The 27,226-nt window shown below is 37.3% G+C and overlaps 1 protein-coding gene and 1 pseudogene across 1 annotated transcript; both read left to right on the top strand.

Annotated features, from left to right (window-relative positions):
• The first annotated feature begins 15,161 nt into the window (after positions 1-15,161).
• Positions 15,162-17,137, top strand: LOC100618208 (RNA-binding motif protein, X-linked 2-like). Its single transcript, XM_056821687.1, has one exon. It carries the CDS (start codon positions 15,809-15,811, stop codon positions 16,322-16,324), a length of 516 nt encoding a protein of 171 aa, XP_056677665.1. The 5' UTR covers positions 15,162-15,808; the 3' UTR covers positions 16,325-17,137.
• A 192-nt stretch (positions 17,138-17,329) lies between these two features.
• Positions 17,330-19,335, top strand: LOC130458210 (cyclin-dependent kinase 12-like; annotated as a pseudogene).
• The last annotated feature ends 7,891 nt before the right edge of the window (positions 19,336-27,226 follow it).

The following is a 27,226-nucleotide window of genomic DNA, read 5'->3' on the forward strand; positions in this document are numbered from 1 at the left end:
GTTTCCAGGCCAGGGAAGTTTGTGATGGAGCAGCCTGATCTCTGTAGGCCCAGGATGAAGCCAGGACTCCCAGACTGGGACTATGGTGAGAACATAGATCCCAGTTTGGAGTAGTTCAGGGCAGAGCCCCAGACTGGGCAAGCTACCATGTGCCTTACAAGATCAAGCCCACAGTGAGACCAAAAACTTATACATAATCTAGAGGCTAGAATTTGAGCAGCACCTGACCTAATCAAACACAAATGGAAGCCAAAAGCTTATGTCCATGTCTGAGGTGAGAATCATAATCTCAAGGGTTAACTGAATCAGCAGTGGGAGCTTCTCATAACTTCCATCCCTCATCATCATGCCATCTTGGCCATGCCATCATGCCATCTTGGAATAACTGAAACTGGCTGAAACCCAGAAATAAAGCTAAGGGTAGCATCAAGAAATGACTGAAGTTTCAGAGGATACCCTAACCTCCCAGAGAACAGAGCCTGTTTATAAAAGAAAAGTAGAAGAAATGAGCAAACAACACAAGAAAAAACACCTAACTAAAGAATTTTATGGAAACAAAGAGTAAGATATACACATAAAAGGGGACAGTGAAAGCAAAGCAAACACATGCAAAGTCCAGAAGAAAAATGTGAATTGGACTCATATTCTTGAAGAGCTCAGAAAGAACTTAAAAAAAAACAATTAAGAGAGGAAGAAGGAAAATGGGTAATAGAAATGAAAGCAATGCAAGGAGAAATTAAAAAGGAGACCCAAAAGCTGAGTGAGGAAATTCAGTCTTTAAAAATTAGAATTGGGAAAATAGAAGCTAATGACTTCATGAGACATCAAGAAACAATACAACAAAACCAAAATGAAGAAGAAAAAAAAAACAGAAGAAAACATGAAATAACTCTTAAAAATTAAAAAAAAAACTGACCTGGAAAATAGATCCATGAGAGATAATTTAAGAATTAATGTTCTACCTAAAAGTCATACTAAAAAAACAAACAAACAAAAAACCTTGGACAAAATGAAACAAGAAATTATAAAAGAAAACTGCTCAGATATTCTTGAACAAAAAATAAAATAAAAATTGAAAAAATCCACATCTGAACTTCAGAAAGAAATCCTCAAATGACAACTTCTAGGAATATGATAGCTAAATTCAAGAGCAACCAAGGCAAGGAGAAAATACTGCAAACAGAAAGAAATAATTCAAATACCATGAAGTTATAACAAGTATCAAACATGACTAAGTCATTCCCACTTTAAAGGATCAAAAGGCATGGAATATGATATTCAGAAAGGCAAAATATCTAGGTCTAGACCCAGAGTCACTTATCTAGGAAAACTGAATATATTATTTCATGGGAAAATATGGTCATTGAAGAAGATGGAAGATTCTCAGCCCCTGCAACAGTTGTGAGAGGCTAGAATGCCTCACCCCCTGTGTTTGGGGGAAGGACCAGCCTCCCAGCTGGCCAAGTCAGGGACCTGGGTATGTCTATGGAGAATTTGTCTGCATGCCGTATTTGGCACATTTTCCCATAGGCTCAGAATCACAGGCCTATCTCAACAAAATAGAAAGGGAGATCAATGATAAAGGCTTGTAACTTTAAAAAAAATTTAGAAAGTGAACAAATTAAAAATCCCCAGATAAAAACTAAATTGGAAATCCTAAAATTAATGAGATATTAATAAAATTTAAAGTAAAAGAACTATTGAACTAATAAATAAGACTAGGAGCTGGTACTTTGAAAAAACAAATTAAAAAATACTAGTTAATTTTATTTTCTTCTTTCTTTTTTTAAATTAGGTTAACTGTATTAAAGATGAAAAGAGCAATCTTTCCTCTAATGAAGAGGAAGTTAAGGCAATTAAGAGCTATTTTCCCAGTTATATGGCAGTCAATATGCTAATTTGGCAAAATGAGTGAATATTTTAAAAATACATAAATTGTCTAGATTAACGATAGAGGAAATAGGATACTTAAATCACACCATCTTAAAAAAAGAAATTGAACAAACATTAAGTAGCTCCCTAAGAAATAATGTCCAGGGCCAAATGGATTCACAAGTGAATTCTTTCAAACATCTAAAGAACAACAAATCCCAATATTATTCAAATTATTTGACAAAATAAGTAAAGGAGTCTTGTCAAATTCTTTTAATGACACAAATATGGTACTGATTCCCAAGCCAGGAAGACCAAAAACAGAGGAAGAAAATTATGGACCAATCTACTTAATGAGCATAGAAGCAAAAATCTATATAAAATACTAGCCAAAAGATTGCAGCAAGTTATCACAAGAATTATTCACTAAGAGCAGGTGGGATTTATACTAGGAATGCAAGGCTGGTTTAATATTAGGAAAACCTTTCGGAGCCATTCAGAGATTTCTCTGAAGGTCCAGACTTGTTCTGTCTAGGTTTTATGATACAGTCCAGTAATGGAGATGTGAGACACTGTGTGCTCAGGCCCACATGTATAGGTGGCACACAGTGTTTTGCCATAGCATGGAGGTACATACCTCTTTGGCACACAATCAATTTTCTACAGATGTGTTTCCAGAGTACTTAACAACAGATGCATAGCCTAAGGAGATAGTAAATGAAACATTGTTTCTATAGATGAATGACATAAACATGATGACCTAGAGGTTAGTTCTCCCTGACCTAGGAGAATCATTGTTATTTTTGGTCAGCTTTCACAATCAATCAAAATTATTTAGGAGTGTAATCATTAAAATAGTGGAAGACATAAATTGTAGTAGATAAAAGAGTGGTTGTTAAAAATGTGACCGCAGAAAATATGGTTTCAAGACAGTGTCTTGTTTTAAATCAAATATAAGGTGGTTGCCAGGGAAAAATTCCCAATTATTAAAATATACCCAAGTCAGCTGAGTTTATAGAGAATTTTAATTCATACAAATGAGGAATTAATGAAAGTGAGAAAGAGAGAAAAAAGGGAATAATGAAAAAAGGATAAGCCAGCCCTGGCCAGCCCTGGCCAACCCAGGCCTAAGCCCTAAGTCTTAAGAGAGATCAGTCAGTCTTTAATCACTCACCACAAGATCTGTCCAAGCAAGAATTTTAGTGTTCAGAGACACCAGGCCAGCTCCATCTCAGCTGACTCCACCAGCTCAATCCTAAACCTGACTGTCTCAGAATGAATCTGAGCTCCTATTTATAGGGAATTTCTCCTATGTCACCTCCCCTAAGTTCTCACATCTATCAATCACAGTAGACATTTTTCAAAGGGCAGACCATTCTCAGTTCACACCTAAGAAAACTAATCTTTTGAGTAATTCACACCTGAGTAGACTAGAATCTCTGAGTAAGTTCTCACCTCTTTGCTCCTTGTAAGTTCACAAGTTGCCTGACCTTTATAGGTACTTAGCACCCTTTTGTATTAGTCCTAAAAATAGGCACAGCTTAAGAACTTTCTGTCTTACTATAAGTATGGGTTTAAGTACTTTTCATTGTTCAGCAAAGAGTTTACAACCTTATCTTCCCCTAAGGCATGCTTAAGTATGGTGAAGTAGAGTTCTCACATTCCTGATCAAAGAAGAGTTCTCACATTCCTGATCTAAGTTACTTCATTGTTTAAAGTGGGGAATGGTCTTAACCCAACCTTATGAAGTAGGGTCTGAGAATTTTTAAGGTTCACAGGAGATGGGTAAGAAAACGTTTCATAGCTAGGTACAAGGTTAGAGGGCAATTTAATAACAGAGTAGATTTAGGATTTTCCTCAATTTACAGGTTCTATTTTTCTTGTGTTTCACTCGGGTACTTGGAGATATTGCTCTGGCTATTGTAATATATCAAACCAGCAAAGTGTGTCCTGTTAATCTGGACCTGAAGGTGATGAATGATTGATGTTCTTGGCTTTCCTGGTTTATAATGGGAGTGAATGTGACTCTATGGAGAGGGAAAGGAGGGGGGGTAATGGGTAGTGATTTTTAGGTTTTAATTCTGTGAATGTAATCTTTTAGGGTAATAATCTGGGGGATTAAGGTGGGATATATGTTTATTCTATAAGTCTTTGCTCTTATATTATTTCTTTTATATTGGAGAGAAAACAATAATCATCCATTAAGGAAAGTTAAAGAAAGAGAAGTCACAGAGGGGGATCCGTGGGGGCCTCATTTTCTGGGGGCTGCCTTGAAGTTCCCATCTCTGAAACTGTGACTTTGTCAGCCAGTGGGAGTATGATAGCCTCCAGCAGAAAACCATCCATATAAATGACCTTATCAATAACTGAAATAATAGAAATCACATGATTATTTCAATAGATGCAGAAAAAGCCTTTGACAAAATACAACATCCATTCCTATTGAAAACACTAGAAACTATAGAAATATAAGGACTTTTCCTCAAAATAATAAGCAGTATTTATTTAAAATCATCAGCAAACATCATCTACAATCATGATAACTAAGAAGACTTCCCAATAGGATCAGGAGTAAAGCAAGAATGTCCAATTATCACTTCTATTATTTAATATTTTAACTTCCAACAAAACTCAGCAACAAGAGTTAGAGAACATCCATTTAAAATTATTCTATACAATATAAGCTATCTGCCAAAACAAACTTGGGCATTATATGAATACAACCACAAAACACTTTTCACACAAATAAAACTAGATCTAAACAACTGGAAAAACATTCATGGGTATGACAAGCTAATATAATAAAAATGACAATCCTACCTAAGCTAATCTATTTATTCAGTGCCATACCTATCAAACTGCCAAAACACTTTTCCATGAAATTATAAAAAAAATATAACAAAGTTCATTTGGAAGAACAAAAGATCAAGAATATATAGCCAACTATTGAAAAAAATGTGAAGGATGGGAGTCTAGGAGTATCAGATATTAAACTGTACTATAAAGATGGTACTGGCTAAGAGAAAGAAGGGTGTATCAATGGAATAGACTAAAGGTATATGACCTCAGAAAACTAATGTTCAATAAACCCAAAGAGCCAAGCTTTTTGGACAAAAACCTCACTATTTGACAAAACCTGCTGTGAAAATTGGAAAAAAATATAGGAAAAATTAGGTTTAGATAAAAAGCTCATATCCTATACCAAGATAATTCAAAAAGGGTAAATAACGTAAAGATAAAGAGTGAAATCATAAATAAATTAGATAAAAACAGAATAGTATCCCTGTCAGATTATTGAAGAGGAAAGGAATTTAAGACCAAGCAAAAGATAGAAAACATTTCAAGTTGTTAAATGAATTGTTTTGATTACATTAAATTTAAAAAGTTTTGTACAAAGAAAAACAATGCAAGATTAGAAGGGAAGCAACAAACGGGGGAAATTTTATGAGAAATTTCTCTGATAAAGGTTCAATTTTTCAAATATATGATGAACTAAATCAAATTCATAAGACACCAATTCAAACCCCAATTGATAAATAGGAAAAGGATATGAATAGGCAGTTTTCTGATGAAGAAATCAAAGCTATAAATAATCATATGAAAAAATGCCCTAAATCCCTCTTTGTTTAGAGAAATGCAAATTAAAACAAATCTGAGGTGTCACCTTATACCCAGCAAACTAGGCAATATGACAGTAAAGGAAAATATAGAAATGTTGGAGACAATTTTGGAGACAGTAATGCTTTGCTGATGGAGTTATGAATTGATCCAACTATTCTGGAGGACAATTTGGAATTATGCCCAAAGGACTTTAAAAGAATGCATATCTTTAATTCCAGGAATACCACTACTAGGTCTGTATTCCAAAGAGATTTTTAAAAATAGGAATGGACCTCTTTGTACAAAAATATTCATAGTTTCACTCTTTGTGGTTATAAAGAATTAGAAACTCAGATTTAAATTAATTTCCAATAATTTCAAGTATTATAATTTATAAAGTTTAATAATCATTTGAAGTAGAAGGAATAAAAAGGAGATAGAAGTATAACAACCTAAGTAATTATCTAACAAAAAAGGCCATGTGAACAAAATCTCCTGCCTGTTCAAAAAGCCCACTGGCAGCAGCCAGGATTACAGAAAGGGAGAGAGAGGTGGGGCTACCCAAAATTTATATCCTTCCTATGTTAGCAAGTAGTAAGAAGGAACATGGAAGTCAGAAATTGTAGTCCAAAGGAATAGATTCTAATTATGCTAAACTAAAGAGATGTCCCTGAATTGGAGAATGGCTGAACAAAGTGTGGCATATGACAGTGATGGAATACTATTGTTCTATAAGGAATGACAAACAGACTGCTTTCAGAAAGAGCTGGAAAGACCTATATGAACTGATGCAGAGTGAAATAAGCAGAACCAGGAGAAAATTATATTCAGTTGTTGAAATATTGTGGGACAGTCAAACATGATAGACTTTGTTACTGACAGCAGTACAATGATTCAGGATAATTCTGAGGGACTTAAGAAAAAGAATGCTGTCTGCCTCTGGAGAAAGAACTGTCAGAATAGAAATGCAGATGAAGCCCATCCTGTATCAGTTATTTATTTTGGTAAGTGATTTTAAGTTTTGTTTTTATAAGAATATAAATGAATAATATGGGACATATTTTTAGTGATAATACACATCCAACCTATTGGAATTGTTTGTCAACTCTAGGATTAGGGAGAGAAAAGTGGAAGGAGACAACATGAATCATATACCTTTGGGAAATGTATGTAGAAACTTGTTATTAAAATAAAGTTAAAATTAAAAAAAAAACCACTCTGTATCTTCATTCTTTCAACCAGGAGAATCAAACTCAAGTACAAAAAGGTAATTTTGTCTCAAAGCAATTCCATTGTTTCTTTTTTACATAATGACATGTAAAATGTTTCCAAGATTTAAAAAATAACTTTGTGTCTCAAATTCTTTCCCTCCCATCCTTCCCCCCCATCATTCCCCAATCTTCCCCATATAGATTTTATGTGCAGAATCCTATAAAACATTTCCCCATTATTAATAAGGGGCCCCCATTATGGCCAGCAGTATTGGGGAGGCAATTTGGTTAATTTCACCCAATTATCCAAATACTTGCTAGTACACAGTGTGTAATTTCAGAAAAGCTACCCTTCTAGGGAAGATCTGTGGGAAGAGATCCAAATTGTCCAAAGATCTTAACAACCCTCAGTCCAAGAGCTAGGAACTCAACTGAAAAAGAGATGTGAACTTGGAGAAGTTAAGAGACTGACTTACCTATGTGAGGAAGTGGAATGGAATCCTATCTAGACAGAAAGGGCTCCAGTGCTGGTTCCTGGTCCCATGGATTGAGAATGGTGGTTGGCTAGGTAGGGACTTCAAATTTCACCACTACTATTTGGGATATAGCAATCTCAAATAAAGAGGATGACCAATATAGCAAAAACAAGGTTCTTTGATGAAGGAAGGGGACCATACAACCTGTAACTGCAGGAATGTGCACTTTGATTTAGAAGGAGCTGGTTTAAATACTCTATAACAAAGAGGTGTGATTATGTGGGAGTGGCAATGGAGAGGGGTAACAAACATTTGATGAGATTATAGGTTCTAAGAGTGCTAACTTTCCAGAGATATCCCCAAACCATTCCAACCATGAGATCAGAGGTCAAGGTAGCTCTTTCTGATATATGTATTTAACAGTCTGTTGCCTGAGTTCAGCACTCAGTCTTAATTCTCAAAGCTAATGATTTCAGACTTAGCAGGATTTTAAGACCTTACTCTCCTTTGCATTTCTCAAAATAAATAAATAAATAAATAAACATTGACATGTCTTTTAAAATTAGTTCTGTAACAAAAGAATCAAAGAAAATGTCACTTTACAAAGGAAATTTATCCTATCACAGATTACCAATGGCTTTAATGTAAGTGAACACATTTAGATAGAATGCTTCCTTCACATAAACTGTTCTATATTGGGAGCCAATTTATAAACTTTTCTACTGTAGCTGGGGGTAAAGCTAGCCCTGTCTCTTGTGATCAGGTCTCAGGTTTAAGCATTGGGTATTTATATCATGAAATAAATTCACTTGTGTTATTAGGTTAAGGGTTGAATAAGTGTTATAAGCCACTATTATTACAATTTCTCTCTCTAAGAATATTAGTGGTGGGCTGATTTTTGGTCTAGGCAGAGAGACTATAAGGAATTTGATCTGATAAGGACTGAGTGTGAACTTAATGAAGTCCTTGAGAGTTTTCACATAGCACCGAGTGAATAAATATAAAGATCCTCAACTTGTACACTATAAGGAAACACCTGGGGCTCTATAAAATAGAGAAAACAGAATGAAGCACTGATGACCCAAAGTATTGATTCTCAAGCACAAAAGCATTAATGGCTAGGCATTTGGGATTAAACCACTTGCCCAGGGTCACACAGCTTGAAAGTATCTGAGGTTAAATTTGAACCCAGGAACTTCCATCTCCAGGTTTGTTTCAGAGTCACCTAGCTGCCCCTAGAAAAAACAATCCTGAGGTATGTCCATCAATTGGAGAACATCTGAACAACTTGTGGTATGTGCTTGAAATAGAATACTATTGCACCATTAGACATATCAAACAGAATGACCCCAAAAAGCCCTCAAAAAATTTAAACAAAATGATGCAAAGTAAAGTGAGCAGAACCAGGAGACCTTTGTAAACAGTAACAACACTAAGGTATGTCAATTGTCAAAGACCTAACTATTATGAACAAGGAAAGGATGCCGAATGACTTTTTGAGACTCTTGATGAAAAAGGATATGCACCTACACTAAAGGAACAGATTGAATCCAAATGCACTCATTGTGGTAGCAAAAAAAAAAATTGGAAAATGAGGGGATGCCCTTCAATTGGGGAATGGTTGAACAAATTGTGGTATATGATGGTGATGGAATACCATTGGGTTTTAAGGAATGATGAATTTATAGGTTTCTATAAAAGCTGGAAAGACCTACATGAACTGATACACATTGAAATAAGCAGAAAAAAAGAGGACATTATACACAGAGATGGTAACATTGTGGGATGATCCAAAGGGATTGGCTTTGCTACTAAAAGCAATATAATGATCCAGGACAATTCTGAGGGACTTATGAGAAAGAATGCTATATACATCTAGAGAAAGAACTGTGGGAGTAAAAATCCAGAAGAAAATATATGATGTATTCTTTTTTCTATGGGTTTGTGATTTAGGGTTTTGGATTGCTCTTTTATGAAAATTTATAATATGGAAATGAATTCCAGTGATATATACACACACACACACACACACACACACACACACATGGTGTGTGTGTGTGTGTGTGTGAAATTGCTTGTCAACTTTTGGAGGGGGGAGGGATGAAGGGAGGGGAAAACATGAGTCATGGAAAAATGAAAATGGAAAAAATTTAAAAAATTAAAAAAAAAATAAATAAAACACTGTTTTGCTAGCCAAGGGGCCAAACAGCTTTCATCATTCAAATTAAAAATAATCTACAAAATTTACTTAAGGGATGCAATAAATCTGTATATAAAATTTTTGAGTATTCAAGATAATTTTCCAAATCAAGTATCAGTATTAAAAACTCAAACACAGCTAAACCTCTAAAGCCCTATTTTAGAGTTAAAACAAAATTTCTCTCCTAACTAAGCTTCAGTTCATAAGGATTTGTTAAGTTTACCTTATCAATAGGAAGGAGAATTATTTAACTCATAAAATGGGTGGAAAGGGGGATTGGGGTGAAGAGAGCACTTGAAGAAAAGTCAGGATCTTGGGAATTGTGTGAAAAAATTCTACTTTTGAGATCCACAACTCTTATCCTTATTCCTTCCTTAGGGACAATACCACAGCTCTTTTTAGCTAGCTAATTGGAGTAATTAAATAAGGGAGAAGGACCTAAGAGAAGCCAGGGATCTGGAGAGTATGGAGTTAAGGCAAGCTCAAAAGCCTGAGGCTAGATCCAGTGCTACTGGCTTGCCTTCAGTCCTCTAGACTGACAGTCCATCTCTCTTTCCCATGCCTGCAATATTTTGCCCCCTCACCTCTGCCTTTTAGATTCTTTGGCTTCTTTCCAGATTAAACTCAAATCATATGTCCTGTAAGAAGACTTTCTTGGTCTCACCAGCTGCCAATGCCTTCTCCTCTGAGACAACGTTCCATTTATTCTCTATAAATCTTCTCCATGCCTTGATATTTATATGGAGTCTCTCTTATTAGAAAGCAAGCTCCTTGAGATGAGGGATTTTATTTTCCTTTCTTTGTATTCTCAATGGTTAGCAAACAGGTCCTCACCCAGTTTTTTTTTTAATCTCTTTGGTATATAAACCCAGTAATAGTTTGCTGGATCAAAGGGCAAGCATTCTTTTAAAGCCTCTGGGCATGATTCCAAATTACCCTCCAGACTAGCTGGATTAATTCACAACTCCACCAGCAATGTATTAGTGTCCCAACTTTACATCCCCTCCAACAGTTATTATTTCCTTTTCCTGTCATAATGAACACTCTGTTAGGTTTAAGGTGGTACCTCAGAGTTGCACAACAGGATTTTCAATATTGATCTTTTCCTGGTTTCCTGAAAAGGAGAAGCTTATTTAAGGAAGGAACATCAAGATTTCATGAAATTTATGTTTGGGAGAAAAAATTTTCACTTCTATCTCCCCCTCATGGAACCTGAGGTCGTTATCTCAGTTATCTATATAGCTCCATTTTAGCCTTAGGGCTGGGGACACATTCATTCACTAGAGACAAACTTCTAAATTTTAACTGTTGTTGTGGGTTTCAAGGTAGCCTCTTCATATTTCCAAATTATCCTCTAGCATGGTTTCCCTGGGTTCTTTTTTTTTTTAGTAGAATATTCATTTCTACTTATTCCTAAATTCCTTTATAAACCTGATGGGATGAAATTCCTATGTAAATTTGGGACTCCCATTCTCTGCTTTCAGATGGTATCCTGTTCTGACAATATCTGACACCTGGACAGTTATACTTGGATTGAGACTTCTCTATAGTGGTCTTACATATGCTATTACTATAAGAACTATTTGTATATGATGAGAAGAACTGGGAAATACAACTCTTCCTTTAGAAAAGACTATTAGCTCTCTCCAGAATCTGAAAAAGCAGAAAAGAGAGTAAGTTTGATTTAACTTGGAAAAAAAATGCTTAGAGTTTGTCTTTTTAAATGACACGACAGACTTTAGGTGTTAATTTTGCACTCAAGTCTTTTGAAAGCTGCTAACTAGGACTGAGAGAGCTCAAAACCCTACTCCTATTCTTCAGTAGAGATATAAAGCACTGCAGACTTCTTAAAGATTTTTGTGAATACTAAGAACATCTTAATGGATTTTTGAGGGTTTATCCCACAAACTTCAATATTTTGGGAGCAGGAATAGGCAGTACAGGTTTCTATCTCTCTTTGGGGAAATGATAGAAGTTTGGGGTACTTTGAATCTCTTAGAAATATCTGAATTGCTACTAATCAAGCAACAATGTTTAGTTGTGATAGGTAGGTTGGTGAAAAAAACCACCTGAATTGAAATGAAGGGAATCTCTGAAAAGTAAAGATTTTAGTATGTCATTGGGTTTAAGTACATATGTGCTAAAATTAGATAGTGAAATTCAATGGTGTGAATATAGTCTGAAAGAGAATTGAAATATAAAGAATACAGTATTTTTTTTCCAGTAAAAGGAAGGCTTTAGAGAAAAATATATAGGAGGAAAATAAGAGAGGTTTGATGGCCAAGAAATATCGTAGGAACAAGATTTGGTCAGGTTTTTTGAGTAGTTTGAGGGAAAATAGCAAAATTCTAGGGGACTAGGAGTGTTACCACATGTCTAAGAATGAGGCAAGTGATAACAATGACTTCTCAATCTTGAAGCTCTGGTAGAAATTTTGGGGATTTTCTATATTGTCCTCAGTAGTTATAAAACCCAGATGTGATTTGGTCAAAATATGTTCTGAGACTGAATCAGAATGTGGTTTTCAAGAGTGCTCTCTATTGGGAGCCGTCAAATACCATGCTGTTTGACACGATCTATGTGGAAACTGAGACTGTAAAGCAATTCCCAGGAAGGATGGAAACACCCACTGAAAGCCCCCTAAGTGACGTTCCTTATTACCATCCCCTTATTATTAGAATTGCCATGATTATTATTCTTACTTAACCACAAGAAAAATAGATGAGAGCAACATGCTTGCAGAGTTAATACAGATGTCCTACTCTGTCCCCCCCAGGACATTACCAGGAGAGCCCACTTATAAAATTAAACCTAAGAATTCTCATATACCCATTTATATAGGACCCGATTTTCTAGGTATAAAAACTTCTAGCAAATCTGAATTCCCTAATCTATATCTGGGTCATGTTGATTCTACCCACTGAACCTGCCCTGAGCAACAGTGTTTCATTGGCTATCTCCCTAGGCTTTCTGTCTGTTGTTAGGTTCCATGGAAACATGTATGTTGAGAATGAAACCATGTGCCAAGTAGATGTGAGATCATGAGGGTATAAAATAAAGCCAGGCCTCAGTCAAAGTGGAGCAGTTTATTTCTGAGAAACTTATGCTGTGGGTTGAATGCAAAAGCTGTGTCCCATTCATCATTTCACCAACACTGTCCCACCACCAAGACTCCATCCCTTGTGAGAGGCTGGCCCACCCCACAGCACTCCTGTATTAGGAGATTCATGTTGGATCCCAATTTAACAGATGAATAATAATTTTGCATTTTTGACAGTGGGCTTTCTAAGCAATCCTAGGCCTTATGAAATATTTGAAATAAGTAGGCCTTGTAAAGAATAATACTGAACAATTGAAATTATTTCTTAAATATTCTATATAAAATTATGTAAGCTGAAACATCCACTAAGCCTTCCAAGTAACTGTAAACAATCAAAAGAACATGGAAACAATAATTAGTTGATTAATATGGAACCATTTATCAAGTAAGACATATGAGTTGCTTAGATTTACAGTAATGAGACAATTCTTCACATCAATCTTGAGAAATAATCTAGATCTTTGGTTGGGGGTCTCCGACGGGTAGTTCATTTTCCCAGGCACACAGGATTAGGTTAAACAATGTCCAAATTCATAATCACTGCCTTCTTTAGAGCCTTCACAGAAAAAGCAAAATTGGACCAAAAATTGCCATTGGGTGCTTCACTCATCATTAGCCTCCCACTTACATGGTGGTATTTCTACATCCACCAGTTGGAAAAGAGAATGAATCTGTGTAAAGCCACACAGACTGAAGTGAAACATTGGTAAAGTGCTATCATTTCCTTGGGAACAACAGGGTGACAACTGCCCAAACAGACAGCCCCTTCCTTAACAACAAATCAAGATAAAAATAATTCCTGGAAAAGCCTTAAACACCCTCCATTCCTTCCTTACCTTCCTTCATTTCTTTCCTACTTACCCTCACCACTCACTAACTATCTTTATACCATTGCTCTACTGGCTTCTAATAAAGCTTGTTCCCTCCAAGGGGAGTAGGCTCAACCTGCCAAATTCCTTGAATGAGACCCTAATTTCAGTGTGCCATCATCAATATTATTTGGGAAATAACATCATGTATAATTTTCTTTACTTTTTCAGAGAGACAATTGTGGATGGGGACATTTTACCATTTGCCATTGAGACAAAGTATTTTAAAAATATATGGATGAGGAAATGGGTTCATTATATGAAAATAGTGCCTAACATGAATGTGATCATCAGTTGTATTGGAACTATTTTTAGAAAAATGACCTCGTCTTTGATTCTCGGGAGTTTTGATTGACTTGTTGAAGACTGATGTTAATGTGTTTTGAAAAAAGTCTTTAGAGATATGGAAGCTAGCGAGATGTTACCAACCCTGCTTTGAGATTCACTAGTTTGAAGTAATTAGGTTTGAGATCTAGTACTGAGTTTTTAATTCCAGTAGTAGTCTAACAGCTGAGCAGAGTGTCAATATTTTAAGCCTTGGAGATGGAGCCTCATGCTCAGGTTACAGTCCAGTGATTTCATTTTAGTTGAGAACTAGCAGTTATAAAGCATGAAGATTCAATATATATCCCTACTATCCTAAAAATGATCTCAAGGTTTGATTTCTTAATATATTGTGCACAAGGTTAAATCAGCAGCTGGTAGTGTGCCTATTTAAGCTATCAGGGGCATTTTTAAGAAGCTCTTTTCTAGGGGCAGCCACGTGGCTCAATGGATAGAGAGCAAAGCCTGGATGATCTTAAATGCTCCATTCTATTTTAGATGTGACTATTATATGCAGCCCTGTTCCTTTTTACTGTGCAAACTGAAAATCTTTATACTTATTTTCTCTATCCTCTGTGAAAACTCTAAAAGACTTCAGTAGGTCCACACAAAATCATCATCAGAACAAATTCCTTAAAGCTTTTCTACCTGAACCAAAAATCAGCCTACCACCTAGATTCTTAGAGGGAGAATTTTTGTTTAACAGTAGTGGCTTATGGTGCCCAGTTCAGCCTCCTTGGATTTAACCTAATGAAAACAGGTGTGAATTCATTTCTGCTGGTGATAAGATCTTGGAATGCCTAAACTGGAGTTTTGAGATTCACAAGTTGAAAAGCTAGCTTTGCACCTAACTAAAGAGGGAAATGTTATAAATCAGCTCCCATAATATATCAGTTTATGATAAGGAATCAAAGTTCCAACTAAATGTGTTCAACTGTGTTAAAGCCACCATTGGGGTGGGGAGGGGGATAGCTTGGTAGCTGGATAGTTCAGTGGATTGAGAGCCAAGCCTAGAGATGGGAGGTCCTAGGTCCAAATCTGTCCTTAGACACTTCAACTCACTTAACCCCCATTGCCTAGCCTTTATCACTCTTCTGCCTTAGAACCAATACACAGTTTAGATTTCAAGACAGAAGGTAAGAGTTTAAATCAATCAATAAATAAAGCCACCAGCAATAGGTTGAATTATTACCTTTTTAAAAAATGACTTTTTCTTTGATTCTCTTGAGTTAGAGATTTAATTCTTTTTTTTTTTTAAACCCTTACCTTCCATCTTGGAGTCAATACTGTGTATTGGTTCCAAGGCAGAAGAGTGGTAAGGGTAGGCAATGGGGGTCAAGTGACTTGCCCAGGGTCATGCAGCTAGGAAGTGGCTGAGGCCGGATTTGAACCTAGGACCTCCCGTCTCTAGGCCTGGCTCTCAATCCACTGAGCTACCTAGCTGCCCCCTAGAGATTTAATTCTTAAAAATTAAGATCAATCTGTTTAAATTTTTTTTTCATAATACAGAGGACAGTAAGGATTTACAACATTGCTAACAGTTTGAGGTCATTGGTTTGAGAAATAGGCCTGAGTGGTGAATTTAGGCAGCAGATTGTTAAATGCAATTATTAGAAGGAACAATCTGGACCTCTTTGACCTAAAGGTAGGGACTGGATTTGGGTTATCTCTGGAAAGTTAACACCCTTTGAACCTGTGATCTCATCAGATGTTAGCCACTCCTCCCCATTGCCACTCCCTCTTATTCACACCTCTCTGTTGTAGAACATTTAAACTAGCTCCTACCTCAGAGTGGACAATCCTGAACTCCCACCTTTCAAGGTGACCTGGGACTGCAGTTCTCCCCTGAACAAAAACTCTTCTTATTGCTACTTTGGTAGTCCTCTTTATTTGGGATTGCCATATCTGGAGGTAGAGGTGGGCTTTGAAGTCTCCTACCTAGCCAGCTGCCATTTTCAACCTTGGGCAACAGGTACCAACACAGAAGTCCTTTCTGTCCAGTCAGGATTCCATTCTACTGCCTAACTTGGGGAAGTCAATCTCTCAGTTTCTCCAAACTAACATCTCTTTTTCAGTTAAACTCTTGGCCCTTTGATTGAGGGTTTTCATAGCCTTTGGCAATTTGTATCCCTTCCCACAGTAGATAGTACATCAAGATGAATTCCTTGACCAAGGTGAAGCTCATCAATGAGCTAAATGAACGGGAAGTGGAGCTTGGAGTTGCGGAGAAAGTATCCTGGCATGCTGAGTACAAAGATAGTGCCTGGGTCTTTGTTGGAGGGCTCCCATATGAATTGACTGAAGGGGACATCATCTGTGTGTTTTCACAATATGGGGAAATTGTTAACATCAACCTTGTACGAGATAAGAAGACTGGAAAATCCAAAGGCTTCTGTTTTCTTTGCTATGAGGATCAGAGAAGCACTATTTTGGCTGTGGACAATTTTAATGGGATAAAGATAAGAGGAAGAACTATCCGAGTGGACCATGTGGCTAATTATAGGCCCCCTCAGGATTCCAGGCATGTGGGTGATGTGGTCAGAAGCATTCAAGAAAAGGGCTGTGGGGTTAAAACTCCATCCCCTGCTTTTCCTGAATCCTCTGAAGACGAGAGGCCTTTGAGGAAGCATAAAAAGGCCAAAAAAAGAGAAAAAAATGAAGGAAAATTATGAGAATGATGAATATGAAAGGAATAGCATAACAGGGAAACCAGGTCAGCCAAATTCCATAAGGAAAAACCTGGGGGGAAAAAAAAAACAAGAATTAAAGTCTGGGCACAATGATCATTCTAAACATCAGCGAAAAAGAGACCTATCCAAAAGCTACAAATCAGTAGATAGCCCAAAACACTGATCCAGGAACCCTTCCAGAAGATAGTCTGACAGCTCTCAGCAGAATAACAGCCCATTAGGGGAACCATATTACCAGAAATGTGATGTTAGTCTTCCAGGGTCTCATACTTCTAGTAACTGTGACTCCTACCAGAAGAGTTCAGGTGGGTCCTCAAGAAGACAGTTAATTAGTCAACCTTATAGAGAGCCATCAAACTATCAGTCCAGGACCTGTTCACCTAGATCAGACAGTAGAAGGCAGAGATCAGTGAGTCCACACAACAGGAGGCATTCATCCAGCTATAAGAGGAGAAATGGTTCATACAGTGGGAGATTGCCCAGTCCCTATAGCCAAAGACATCATGAGCACTCTCTAAGTTGGAGCTCTCTTCCCAGGAAATTGGTGAAGTCTAGAAGTCCTGTATATTCTAGACATTCATCTTCTCAGAACAAAAAGAAGCAATCATATACACCAAGTCAGTGTTCTAGTATCTCATTGACCAGCATCCCATTAAACTCCAGTCTGGGAGCTGAACTCGGAAGAAGAAGAGGGAAGCTTCAGTAGCTGCTACAAACAAGTGGATGGAAAGGAGTTGAAAAGGTCAACTGCAATTTTGCCTAAAAAGGAAACCATCTCAGGGGAGCCCAAAGAGTTAAGCTTTGATTCTAAACAGTTATCTAGAATTTTAAAAATGGAAAAAATCTCCTTTAGAAACTGAACTGATAAGCTTAGTATCTGAATACAGAGATTTAAAACTCTGGATTCTGGAAAAGTAAAATTGGATGAATTTTTTTGAGAAGCATCTTGTTCCTACTAAAGACTTGAAATAACAAGGGAGAAAGGACTCTAAACCCATAATATTGAAAAAGGAGATTGTGGCTCCAAAGAACTCAGAGACAATGGAAAAGGAAACTCTTCCACCTTTCCCCAAAATTACCTCTTCACCTTCTCTACCAACCCACCACCCCTCAAATGCCCCTCTTCTCATCTTTTCCTCCATTACCTACTCTTCCAAATCAACTGCCTTTGCTACCTCACCAACCAATTTTTAGTCAGATCTCCACTCCTCTCACCCCAACTTACTTAACTTCTACAACACAAAGGACATCTGATTTACTCTCTCAGGCAAATTCTCAGCTCCTTGAACAGGTTTCTATGCAGACAGACTTCTATGAAAGCTGATTCCACACCCAAAACTTCAGCATTGTGCACTCTGCCATTTCCACCCTTACTGCCTGGGGAGGATAACTCAGATAGTACCAAGGAGAGACTTCCTCCAAAACCTATGAAGAAGGACAAGGAACAAAGAACTCAGAATTTTCTCATGGACTTCCCACTTCCTCCAGAACTCCCTATTGGTGATCCATCTCTCCTAGGTTCTCTGAAACCAAAAGCTGCCACCCCACCTCAGGAACCATATAAGAAAAGACCAAGAATCTGCTTACCACATTATGGGGAAAGGAGAGAAACAGAAATTGATCAGAGGAAACACTGTATGGACAGATTTGGTATACTTGGAATTATTGGAGGGGAATCCTATGGACAAGTATATAAACCTCAGGACAAAGACACAGGAGAACTAGAAGCCCTAAAGAAGTTTCTACTAGACCTTAAAGAAGAAGGCTTCCTAATCACAGTCATTCATGAGATCAAAATTCGTTGACAGCTGACTCATCAGAATGTTGTTCATATGAGAGAAATTGTCGCAGATAAACAATGCCCTGGATTTCAAGAAGGACAAAGGTACCATTTACTTCATGCTTGAACACATGGACTATGACTTAAAGAGGCTGCTACAATCTGGATCAGCATATTTATCTGAGGGCCACATCAAGGTTTTCATGAAACAACTAATGCAAGGATTGGATTATTGCCACAAAAAGAATTTCCTACATAGGGATATTAAGTCTTCCAACATTTTGCTGAACAACCGGGGACAGGTCAAGCTGGCAGATTTTGGACTTGCTTGATCCTATAACTCTGAAGACAGCCATCCTTACACAAATAAAGTCATAAAATTGCATTATTGACCACCAGAACTGCTCTTAGGAGAGGAGCACTACACACCATCCATAGACATTTGGAGTTGTGGTTGTGTGAATTTTAAAAGTATTCCACCCTAATCAGACAATTCTTTAGAAGATGTGATTTAGCTATTTACTGATCAGTAACAATGGAGATACTTGAAATAACAGAGTCAGGTCTTGGAAAACCCACATTCTCCACCCAACTCAGTTTAACAAGATTTTTAAAGGTATGCATCAAACTCAAGATTTAATTATCTGAGGTGATGGCCTTTAACAGACATGTACAAAAAAAATGACAGACCTCTGGGCTATCCTAAGTCAAGCTAAGTCCTCATTGGTTCAGATGTGATGCAGAAAAGTGATGTAAAAACATCCATATAAGCTCGTCATGGGCTGCCTCACTCTTTTTCCCTGGAGAGACGACTCTGGCTGACAGTGTGCTAAGCATTCAGACATCTTGGAGTGTTGGTTGGTGAGTCTTGCCCTGGAGCTGATTTCAGGTTCGGGCATCTTAGCTAAGCCTCTTTGGAGGTTAAGCTGACTTTTTTTCCTCCTTCACACTCAAAACCTTACTTTCTAGAGCTCCTATATTCCTGCCCAGTACTAGCCCCTTCCTTTATTCTTCTTCTTAAAATCAATTAAATCACCATAAAATTTGGCAGCTGACTTGGGTATTTTATTATTTGGGATTTCCCTTGGTGATCACTTAAATTTAGATTTTTTTTTTAGTCTCAACCATAATTTCACCCTTTACAGTTTGGCCAACCAGGTCTGTTGTGACAAAATAACCTCAAATTTCTTAACTTTCCTAAATCTTTTTTTCTAATATGACTATCTATTTTTTATAGCTTATTTTGATCAACTGTAGAGGTAAGAAAGATTGGATTTAATTTATTTTCTCTTTTTTCCCTCTCTCCTTAAATTAGATAGAACACAGATGTTTTAAATCTTAGCAACAGGGCCCTAAGGTCCTATCTGGGAGAGCTGTTTCTAAATCTCCTTTCCCTTAGGGAACAACTGCCTAGATTAGGAGTGGAAAAAACCTGTAGAAAGTTTTGGCTTTGTCCTGTTCCCCATGTGTTTTGTGAAGGCTGTTAGAAAAATAATTATAAGATATATATATATATATATATATATATATATGTATATATATATATATATATATAGAGAGAGAGAGAGAGAGAGATAAATGAATACTACTTTCTTTGACATTTATATGGTGGTTGAAGAATTAGGGACATTGAGGAATGCAGCATACCTCCAATTTTTTATATTAATAGGTAATGTCATTTTTGTACCCCTCAATACTGTGTTTAGAGATGCTAAAATAAAAAAAATGAGGATAAAATGCAGGAGAACATAAAGAACATGCAAGCTCACTTAGAAAACGCAAAACATTTATTTCAGGATCAATTGGCAAACATCCATTCTACAAGAAACAGACCTGTTTCTGAACCTTTGAATGAGGAAATTTCCTTCCCTGAAATAGAGATGGAAAACACCTTCCCTATAGCTCAGCTAATAGACTGCTTCTCTCAGCTAACAGACTTGTGGTCTGCAAATTTTGGCTGAATTTAATCCCTAAAACCCTTCCCCTGAAATCCCAGGTTCTCATGTTCCTTAATCTACACAAAACCAAATTCCATCCCAAAGGAGATCCTGTCCTCCAAGAGAAACTCATCCTAGTCAAACTGACCCACAGATGCAAAATTCAAATAGAGGCCTTGTTCCTCTAAAAGAAGTACCTGAAATAGGATGGAATGAGGATGTGGTCACTTTAAGACACAAGATATCATTTACCCCCTAAGAAATAAATGAATTTATACAATATATCCCCACATATGAACAAGATCCCTTTATGGTAGTGAAAAAGATGACAGACATATTTTTTCAGTATAACCCACCTTACAAGGACATTGAAAACTTGCTACAGGCTTTTTTAACTGAACATGAGAAAAATAAAATAATTGCTCATGTCAACAAAATCCGGGGATGTAATGCAGCACATTGGCCATCTCAGGATCCTGAATGGGGCTATAATGTCTCTGAGGATCTTTTACAGATGCCATCCTTACAGCAATGAGGGAATGTGCAGACAGTACAGATAAGTGGATGGAACTTGAAAAAATTAAGCAAAATGAGGAAAACACTCTCCAGATTTATGGATAGAATAATCAAGTTTGGGAGTAGATACCTGGATTTTGACCTATCTAACAAAATATCTTAAGACAAGTTAGAAGGATCTTCGTCAATAACTCTTGCAAAGTGATTAAGGAATATTTTAGAACACATTGTCCAAGATGGCCAGAGATGGAACTTGAAGAATTGCGAAAAACAGCTATATATGTTTTAAAGGGAAACAGAAAAGGAGGAAGAAAATAATGATGTCATAGAGGAAATGAAGAAAGAATTGAGATATTTAAAAGATTAGATAGCTAAACTAGAAAGTGGGCATGATAATGAACCAATGACACTTGACCCTCTCCAGAAATCTAATTATTGATCCATTACCTGCAAATTCTGTGAGAAGAAGGGCCACAGAATGATAGAGTGTAGATCTTTTCTCAGGATTATGGGAAGGAATATGCAATTTAAGAACAACTAGAAAAGTGATAATTATAGAAATAACTATAATTATGGCAATGGAACCCACAACTTCAGGAATGATGACTATAGGAATAAATATTGGGAAAATGATAACTCAAACCAAATGACTCCACAACAATATAACTTAAATGGTGCTCATTCAAAAAATACTCGAGGTTCTAATGCCCCTCAGGGAGGTGCCCTTCTGGGGGGTTCCCAAGGAACTTCCCAAACACAATGAAGGTGTCTGGGTGGGGGGCTGGGGCACAGGAATCAGAGGACACAACCTTTGATTTTCCAGACCCTGATGTCCTACTACCCATTGTACCTATCCACCACCACCCCATAATAACGAACCCCATGTTACTTTAAAGGTGGGTAACACCTATGATTGTCTTTTAGACACTGGAGCTTCCTGGTCTGTATTAAAGAGAACACCTGATTTACATTGTTATTCTGTTGGCTGTAAAGATTAAAATTTGGGGAAAACTAAGGCAGGTAGAAAATGGTTTCTCTCTGCAAGGAGTATTATATTTTTAGAGATTTATTAAAGGTTAAGGCTTAAAGAAAATAAAGAATAAGAAGGCATGTGTCTAGGCTCAGAGAGGCCTAGACAACCTCACTTATATTATGAAAGATGCCACTGATGGGAAGCGGAAGTAGGAAAAGAGACCCAGTAGCCTTTACAGCCAGGTTAAATGCCCATCTTGCTCTCGGCCCAGGTGAGGTTACAAGGCATTTTGGGAAGTGAGCAAGGACTCCTGGGAAATGGAGTCCTGGATTCAAGTCTCCATTTTTACATGGCTCAGAAAATGTAATGGGAGTATCAAGAATACCCCAAAGGGTTAAACAGCTTTCCCCTAGAATGGTGTCTGTAGGACCCTTAGAGGTACAACACTCCTTCCCTTTGATGCCTGATTCCACTTTAAATTTGCTGGGGAGGGACCTTCCATGCAAACTCAGAGCCAAAATAACTTGTCCCCCAGATGGTTCCTTATCATTGGAAGTACCAGAGGAATCTAAATTTACTGCCTGTAATTCTCTCAGAGAGTCAGGAGGGAAAAGAGCATCCCACCTTTGTAATATCTGAAAATATACCAGAGTCTCTATGGGCCACATCTTCTTCCAATATAGGCTTACTCAAGTCAGCTGCTCCCGTGGAGTTAAAAGCTAAATCTAGCCCACCTCCTTTCATTCCTCAGTATCCCCTCTCAAAAAAGGCGATTGAGGGAGTTACCCCAGTAATTAACTCATTAATTGCACAGGGAATAATAATCCCTTGTAAATCTGAATACAACATGCCCATCCTGCCTGTTAAAAAACCAAAAAGAGGGCCTGATGGCAAACACCTCTATAGATTCGTGCAGAATTTGAGGGCTGTGAACAATCACGTTATAAAGAGACACTCCATAGTTTCCAACATCAATATTATTACTTTTTCTATTCCTAGCTCAGCTACATACTTTACAGTAGTAGACTTGTGCTCGTCCTTCTTCTCCATACCCATACATGAGAACCCCAGGCGTATCTTTACATTCATGTGGCAGGGCCGTCAATACTCCTCAAGTCATTTGCCAAAAGGTTTCATAGACAGCCCGAGCTTATTTGCACAAATTTTGAGCCAAGATACAAATAATATAAAATTTAAAAACAAAAAATCAAATACGTAGATGATCTACTCTTGGCTTCAACAGATGAAGAAGCATGTCAGGAAGATAGCAAACACCTTCTTTTGGAATTGCACAAAAGAGAGCATAAGATCTTGAAGGATAAGGTTCAGTAGTGCCTACATAAGTAGAATATTTGGGGTTCATTCTGACTGCAGGTGCCCACTTTATTTCTCTAAAACAAATTGAGAATATTCAAAATTTAAGAGCTCCTACCATTCAGAAACAGTTGAGAGCAATTTTGGGAGCAACAGGGTTTTTTAGACAATGGATTCCTTGCTATGGGGAAATTACAATACCCATTATAGCACTAACAAGGGATTCTGTCCCTGAACCCCTCAAATTAGAAACAGAACACCTGCCAGCTCTATCATATCTAAAAAAGGCTATCCTGTCTTCCCCCTGCTCTAGACATCCCAGATTACAACAAGCCATTTACTTTGTATATACATAAGTGGAGAACAGTAGCTTCAGGTGTTTTAACTCAGACTTTGGGACCTTCTCAGCGCCCTTTTGCTTAATATTCTGCCCAACTAGACCCAGTAGCATCAGGAGCACCACCATGTCTTAGAGGAGTAGCTGCTGCATCATTACTAGTGACAAAAACTGTTGTTCTAGTATTGGGATACCCATTAACAATCATGTGCCCACATGAGGTAGAAGCATTGTTGCTAAGACATAGAACACAGGCATTTCCTGATCAGTGAATTACAAGGTAGGAAATAACCTTGTTAAATAATGAAAACATTACCTTGAAGCACTGTTCAACTCTTAACCCTGGCACCTTGCTTCCAGATTTACCAACTTCAGGAGAACCATTACATAGTTGTGAAACACTAGTGTCCATGGCAGAAAAGCCTCGAGATGATCTCTTAGACACTCCCTTAAAAAACTCAGATCTGGTCTTATTTACAGATGGTTCTTCTTTTATGAGAGATGGCATATGCTACACTGGAGCTGCTGTAGTCACAGAATTTGCCACTGAGTGGTCAGCTTTGCTGACCTCTAATATCAGCGCTCAAGGGGCAGAACTCATAGCTCTGAAACATGCCTGTAAAATTGCCAAGAAAAAAAAGGCAACAATTTATATGGATTCTATATATGCTTTTGGCATTTGTCACTCAGTCAGGATGCTATGGCTCCAGAGAGGATTTTTAACCTCAGCTGAAAAATCCATAGTTAATGCAGAAATTATTAATGAAGTTCTTTCTGCTCTCAAAAAGCCTGAAGCCCTAGCTGCAGTTCATTGCTCTGCCCATACAGGTGGCTCTGACCCTGTCTCTAGGGGAAATGAATGAGCAGATACTGTTGCAAATCTAGCAGACATAGAAGGGCCTAGATTAATTTTAACATTAACAGCCACTGACGATTTAAATTTATCACTTTCTTATAATGAAAAGGAAGTGGAAAAATGGAAACAAAAATTCAAAGCAAAACAGATTAATGGAATATGGGTGTCATCTGAAGGAAAACCCCTGCTCCCTAGGAGTTTCTATCACTAAATTTGCTAATCTGTTCACAAAAATGGTCACTTTGGTACCCAGGGCATCATAGACTCTGTTAAGATAGACTCTAAAGCAGTAGTTCTCAACCTTTCTAATGCCGCGATCCCACAATACAGTTCCTGATGTTGTAGTGACCCCAAACCAAAATATTATTTTGGTGGCTACTTCAAAACTGTAATTTTGCTACAGTTATGATTCAGAATGTAAATACCTGATATACCTTATGTATTCTCATTGCTACAAATTGAGAGGTTGAGAACTGCTGCTCTAAAGTGTGTTCAACCTGTTCTACCTGCCAGGCATATAACCAACATGCCTTTCATGGTAAAGCTTTCGGTGGGCATCCTCTGGCTTACACACCTTTTGAGCACCTACAGATAGATTTCATAACAATGCCAATGGCCGGACATTATAAATTTTGTCTAGTCATAGTAGATCAACTGACCGGATGGCCGGAAGTATTTCCTGTGACCCGAGCTACGGCGGCTTTTGTTGCTAAGGTGCTTTAAAAAGAATTTTTTCCTCACTTTGGCCTGCCAGCATGTATTGATTCAGATAGAGGAAGCCATTTTACTGATTCTGTCTTAAAGCATATATATTTGTGCTTGGAGATAACTCCCAAATTCCATGTTCCATATCATCCCCAGAGCTCAGGCAAAATTGAAAGGATGAATAAAGAACTTAAAACTATGATTGGCAAATTATGCACTGAGACCCATTTAAAATGTCCTGAAATTCTCCCTCTGGCCCAATTTTATCTTAGAAGCAGGCCTAGAGGAGACTTACATATCTTACCATTTGAGATGCTTTTTGGACATCTGTCTATACAGCCTAAGCCTTTCTCCCCAGCATATACATCACTATTAGGGGGAGATACTACTATTGCTTCCTATATACAGGAATTACAGCATAAATTGCATGAACTCCATGAATCTGGAACTGCAGTACAAGCCAGAGCACTAGACTTTTCACTTCATGACCTGAACCCAGGAGACAAGGTATATAATAAAAATTTCCAGCATACTGGAGCAACTCAGCCTTCCTGGGAAGGACCATTCCAAATATTGTTAACTACTCCAACATCTATAAGGGTTGGAGAGAAGGACTCTTGGATTCATTGCTCACATGTAAAGAAAACATCTTATGTTGAGACTGATTGACTGTATCCTATTACATGCATTGAAGATAATAATCCATTGACAAGTGTATTCTATTGAATTCCTTATTTTTTTCTTCTCTTTCCCTTATTATTTTATTATTGCCTTTCTTTTGAATATTTGATGTTCCCTCTTTCCTCATTTCTTGTACAAAAGGTACATACAATTAAATTTTTTTCTCTCTCTCTCTACAGTAATATAAGTTTAAAATATATGTACTTGCTATATTATTAATACATACCCAAACAGCTTTAGACTGTGGGAACCTGCCATTTATTGATAAAATGTTATGGGACTATGATTAATGTTTGTGTCTTATTCCAGTAAATGGGATAAAAACAAGGAGCACAGACTTAACCTGAATAGTGCCAAAAGAGCACACAGGAAATACTAATGTGGACTCAAGGTTGCGACGCTTGACATACTTTAAGTCATAGGACTTCCTTGTATCTACACTCTTTATGAAGTACTCAGACAAGTACCAAAATTTGACTATCATGCTGGCTACCTATATCCATGAGAATGAAAAAAGTCAGACCAGGGAACAAAGCTTCCCTATCAAAATAGAATTCTAGTTCCTTTCCTTTTTATCGTATGGCAACTTCCTATAGTCTTGGCTGCAAATGGGTAAGTGAAATATTACTGCATTCTGTCCTAAAGAGTTGTGGGATAGAAATTACTTTAAATTGAAACTTTACAAAGGCCCATTGTGAAGTTATTCTTGTTTACTCAATATTTTATACATAGATTTTTGTATTTTGATTCTGATTTTGAATTTTTTTCTTCCCTTTCTCCCAAGAGTTTAACTTTCTTGCATATTTTCCCTTTTTATATTTTTGTTTTATTTTTTGTTTGTTTTGGTTTTATTGTTTTTGAATTCTTTTAATAAGTGACTCACATACCCCCATAACTCAACAATGCATCCTGAGCTGAACTGGATTTTTTTTTAACACCCACTTCAGGGGGGGATTGTATTTTAATAAAAATCCAACATTTTGAAATTTTTTTTTTTGTTTGAGAAAGTTCTTCAAGGAAGAAGCTTGCTAACTCCTAAATCTAGAGAATGAACTGTTGCAGAAAGATGCTAGAAAATCTACATTACATCAAGATCAAGAATGAACCTTGGGGTGTGGTTGATTGAACTGAAAGTTGATTGAATTTATTTTGAATGTACATTCTTCTGCCAAAGGGGACTACTCTCTAATTGGCTTTTGTCAATGCACCCAGCAAAACATTGGTTTTGTTGTCTCTCTCTCTCTATCTCTCCTATTTTTCCCTTATCTCTAACTATTGTAATTTTATAGCTGGTATGTTTATAAGACCCATTGGAGAGACTAGTCTTCCTTGGGCCTCAGGGGAAATTGTGAATTTCAAAACTACTCCACCCTATTCAGATCATTCTTTATAAGACTGGATTTAGCTATTTCATGATCAATAAAAATAGAGATACTTGGAATAACAGAATCAGGTCTTGGAAACTACATTCTCCACCCTACTCAGTGTAACAAGATTAGGAAGGGCTGCAGCAAACTCAATATTTAATTATTTGAGAATATGATCTTCAATGGGATATGTGCAAAAAAAAAAGGACAGACCTCTGGGCGGCCCTAGGTCAAGCTAGAGCCACCATTGGCACATGTGAGACACAGGAATTGAGGTAGAGAACAGCCTCTGGAGTTCTCTGGACTTTCTATGAGGAGGGCTCAAGTGCCGTTCAAGCTGGTGCTTGAGGTTGGAGGAGCCCCACAGACTGCTTTCCTTAAGATTGGTCATGTCAGTGATAAGGACTGATCCCTTTCC

Source organism: Monodelphis domestica, chromosome 3 (genome assembly GCF_027887165.1).
Source record: "Monodelphis domestica isolate mMonDom1 chromosome 3, mMonDom1.pri, whole genome shotgun sequence".
In the NCBI taxonomy this organism is placed as follows: Eukaryota; Metazoa; Chordata; class Mammalia; order Didelphimorphia; family Didelphidae; genus Monodelphis; species Monodelphis domestica.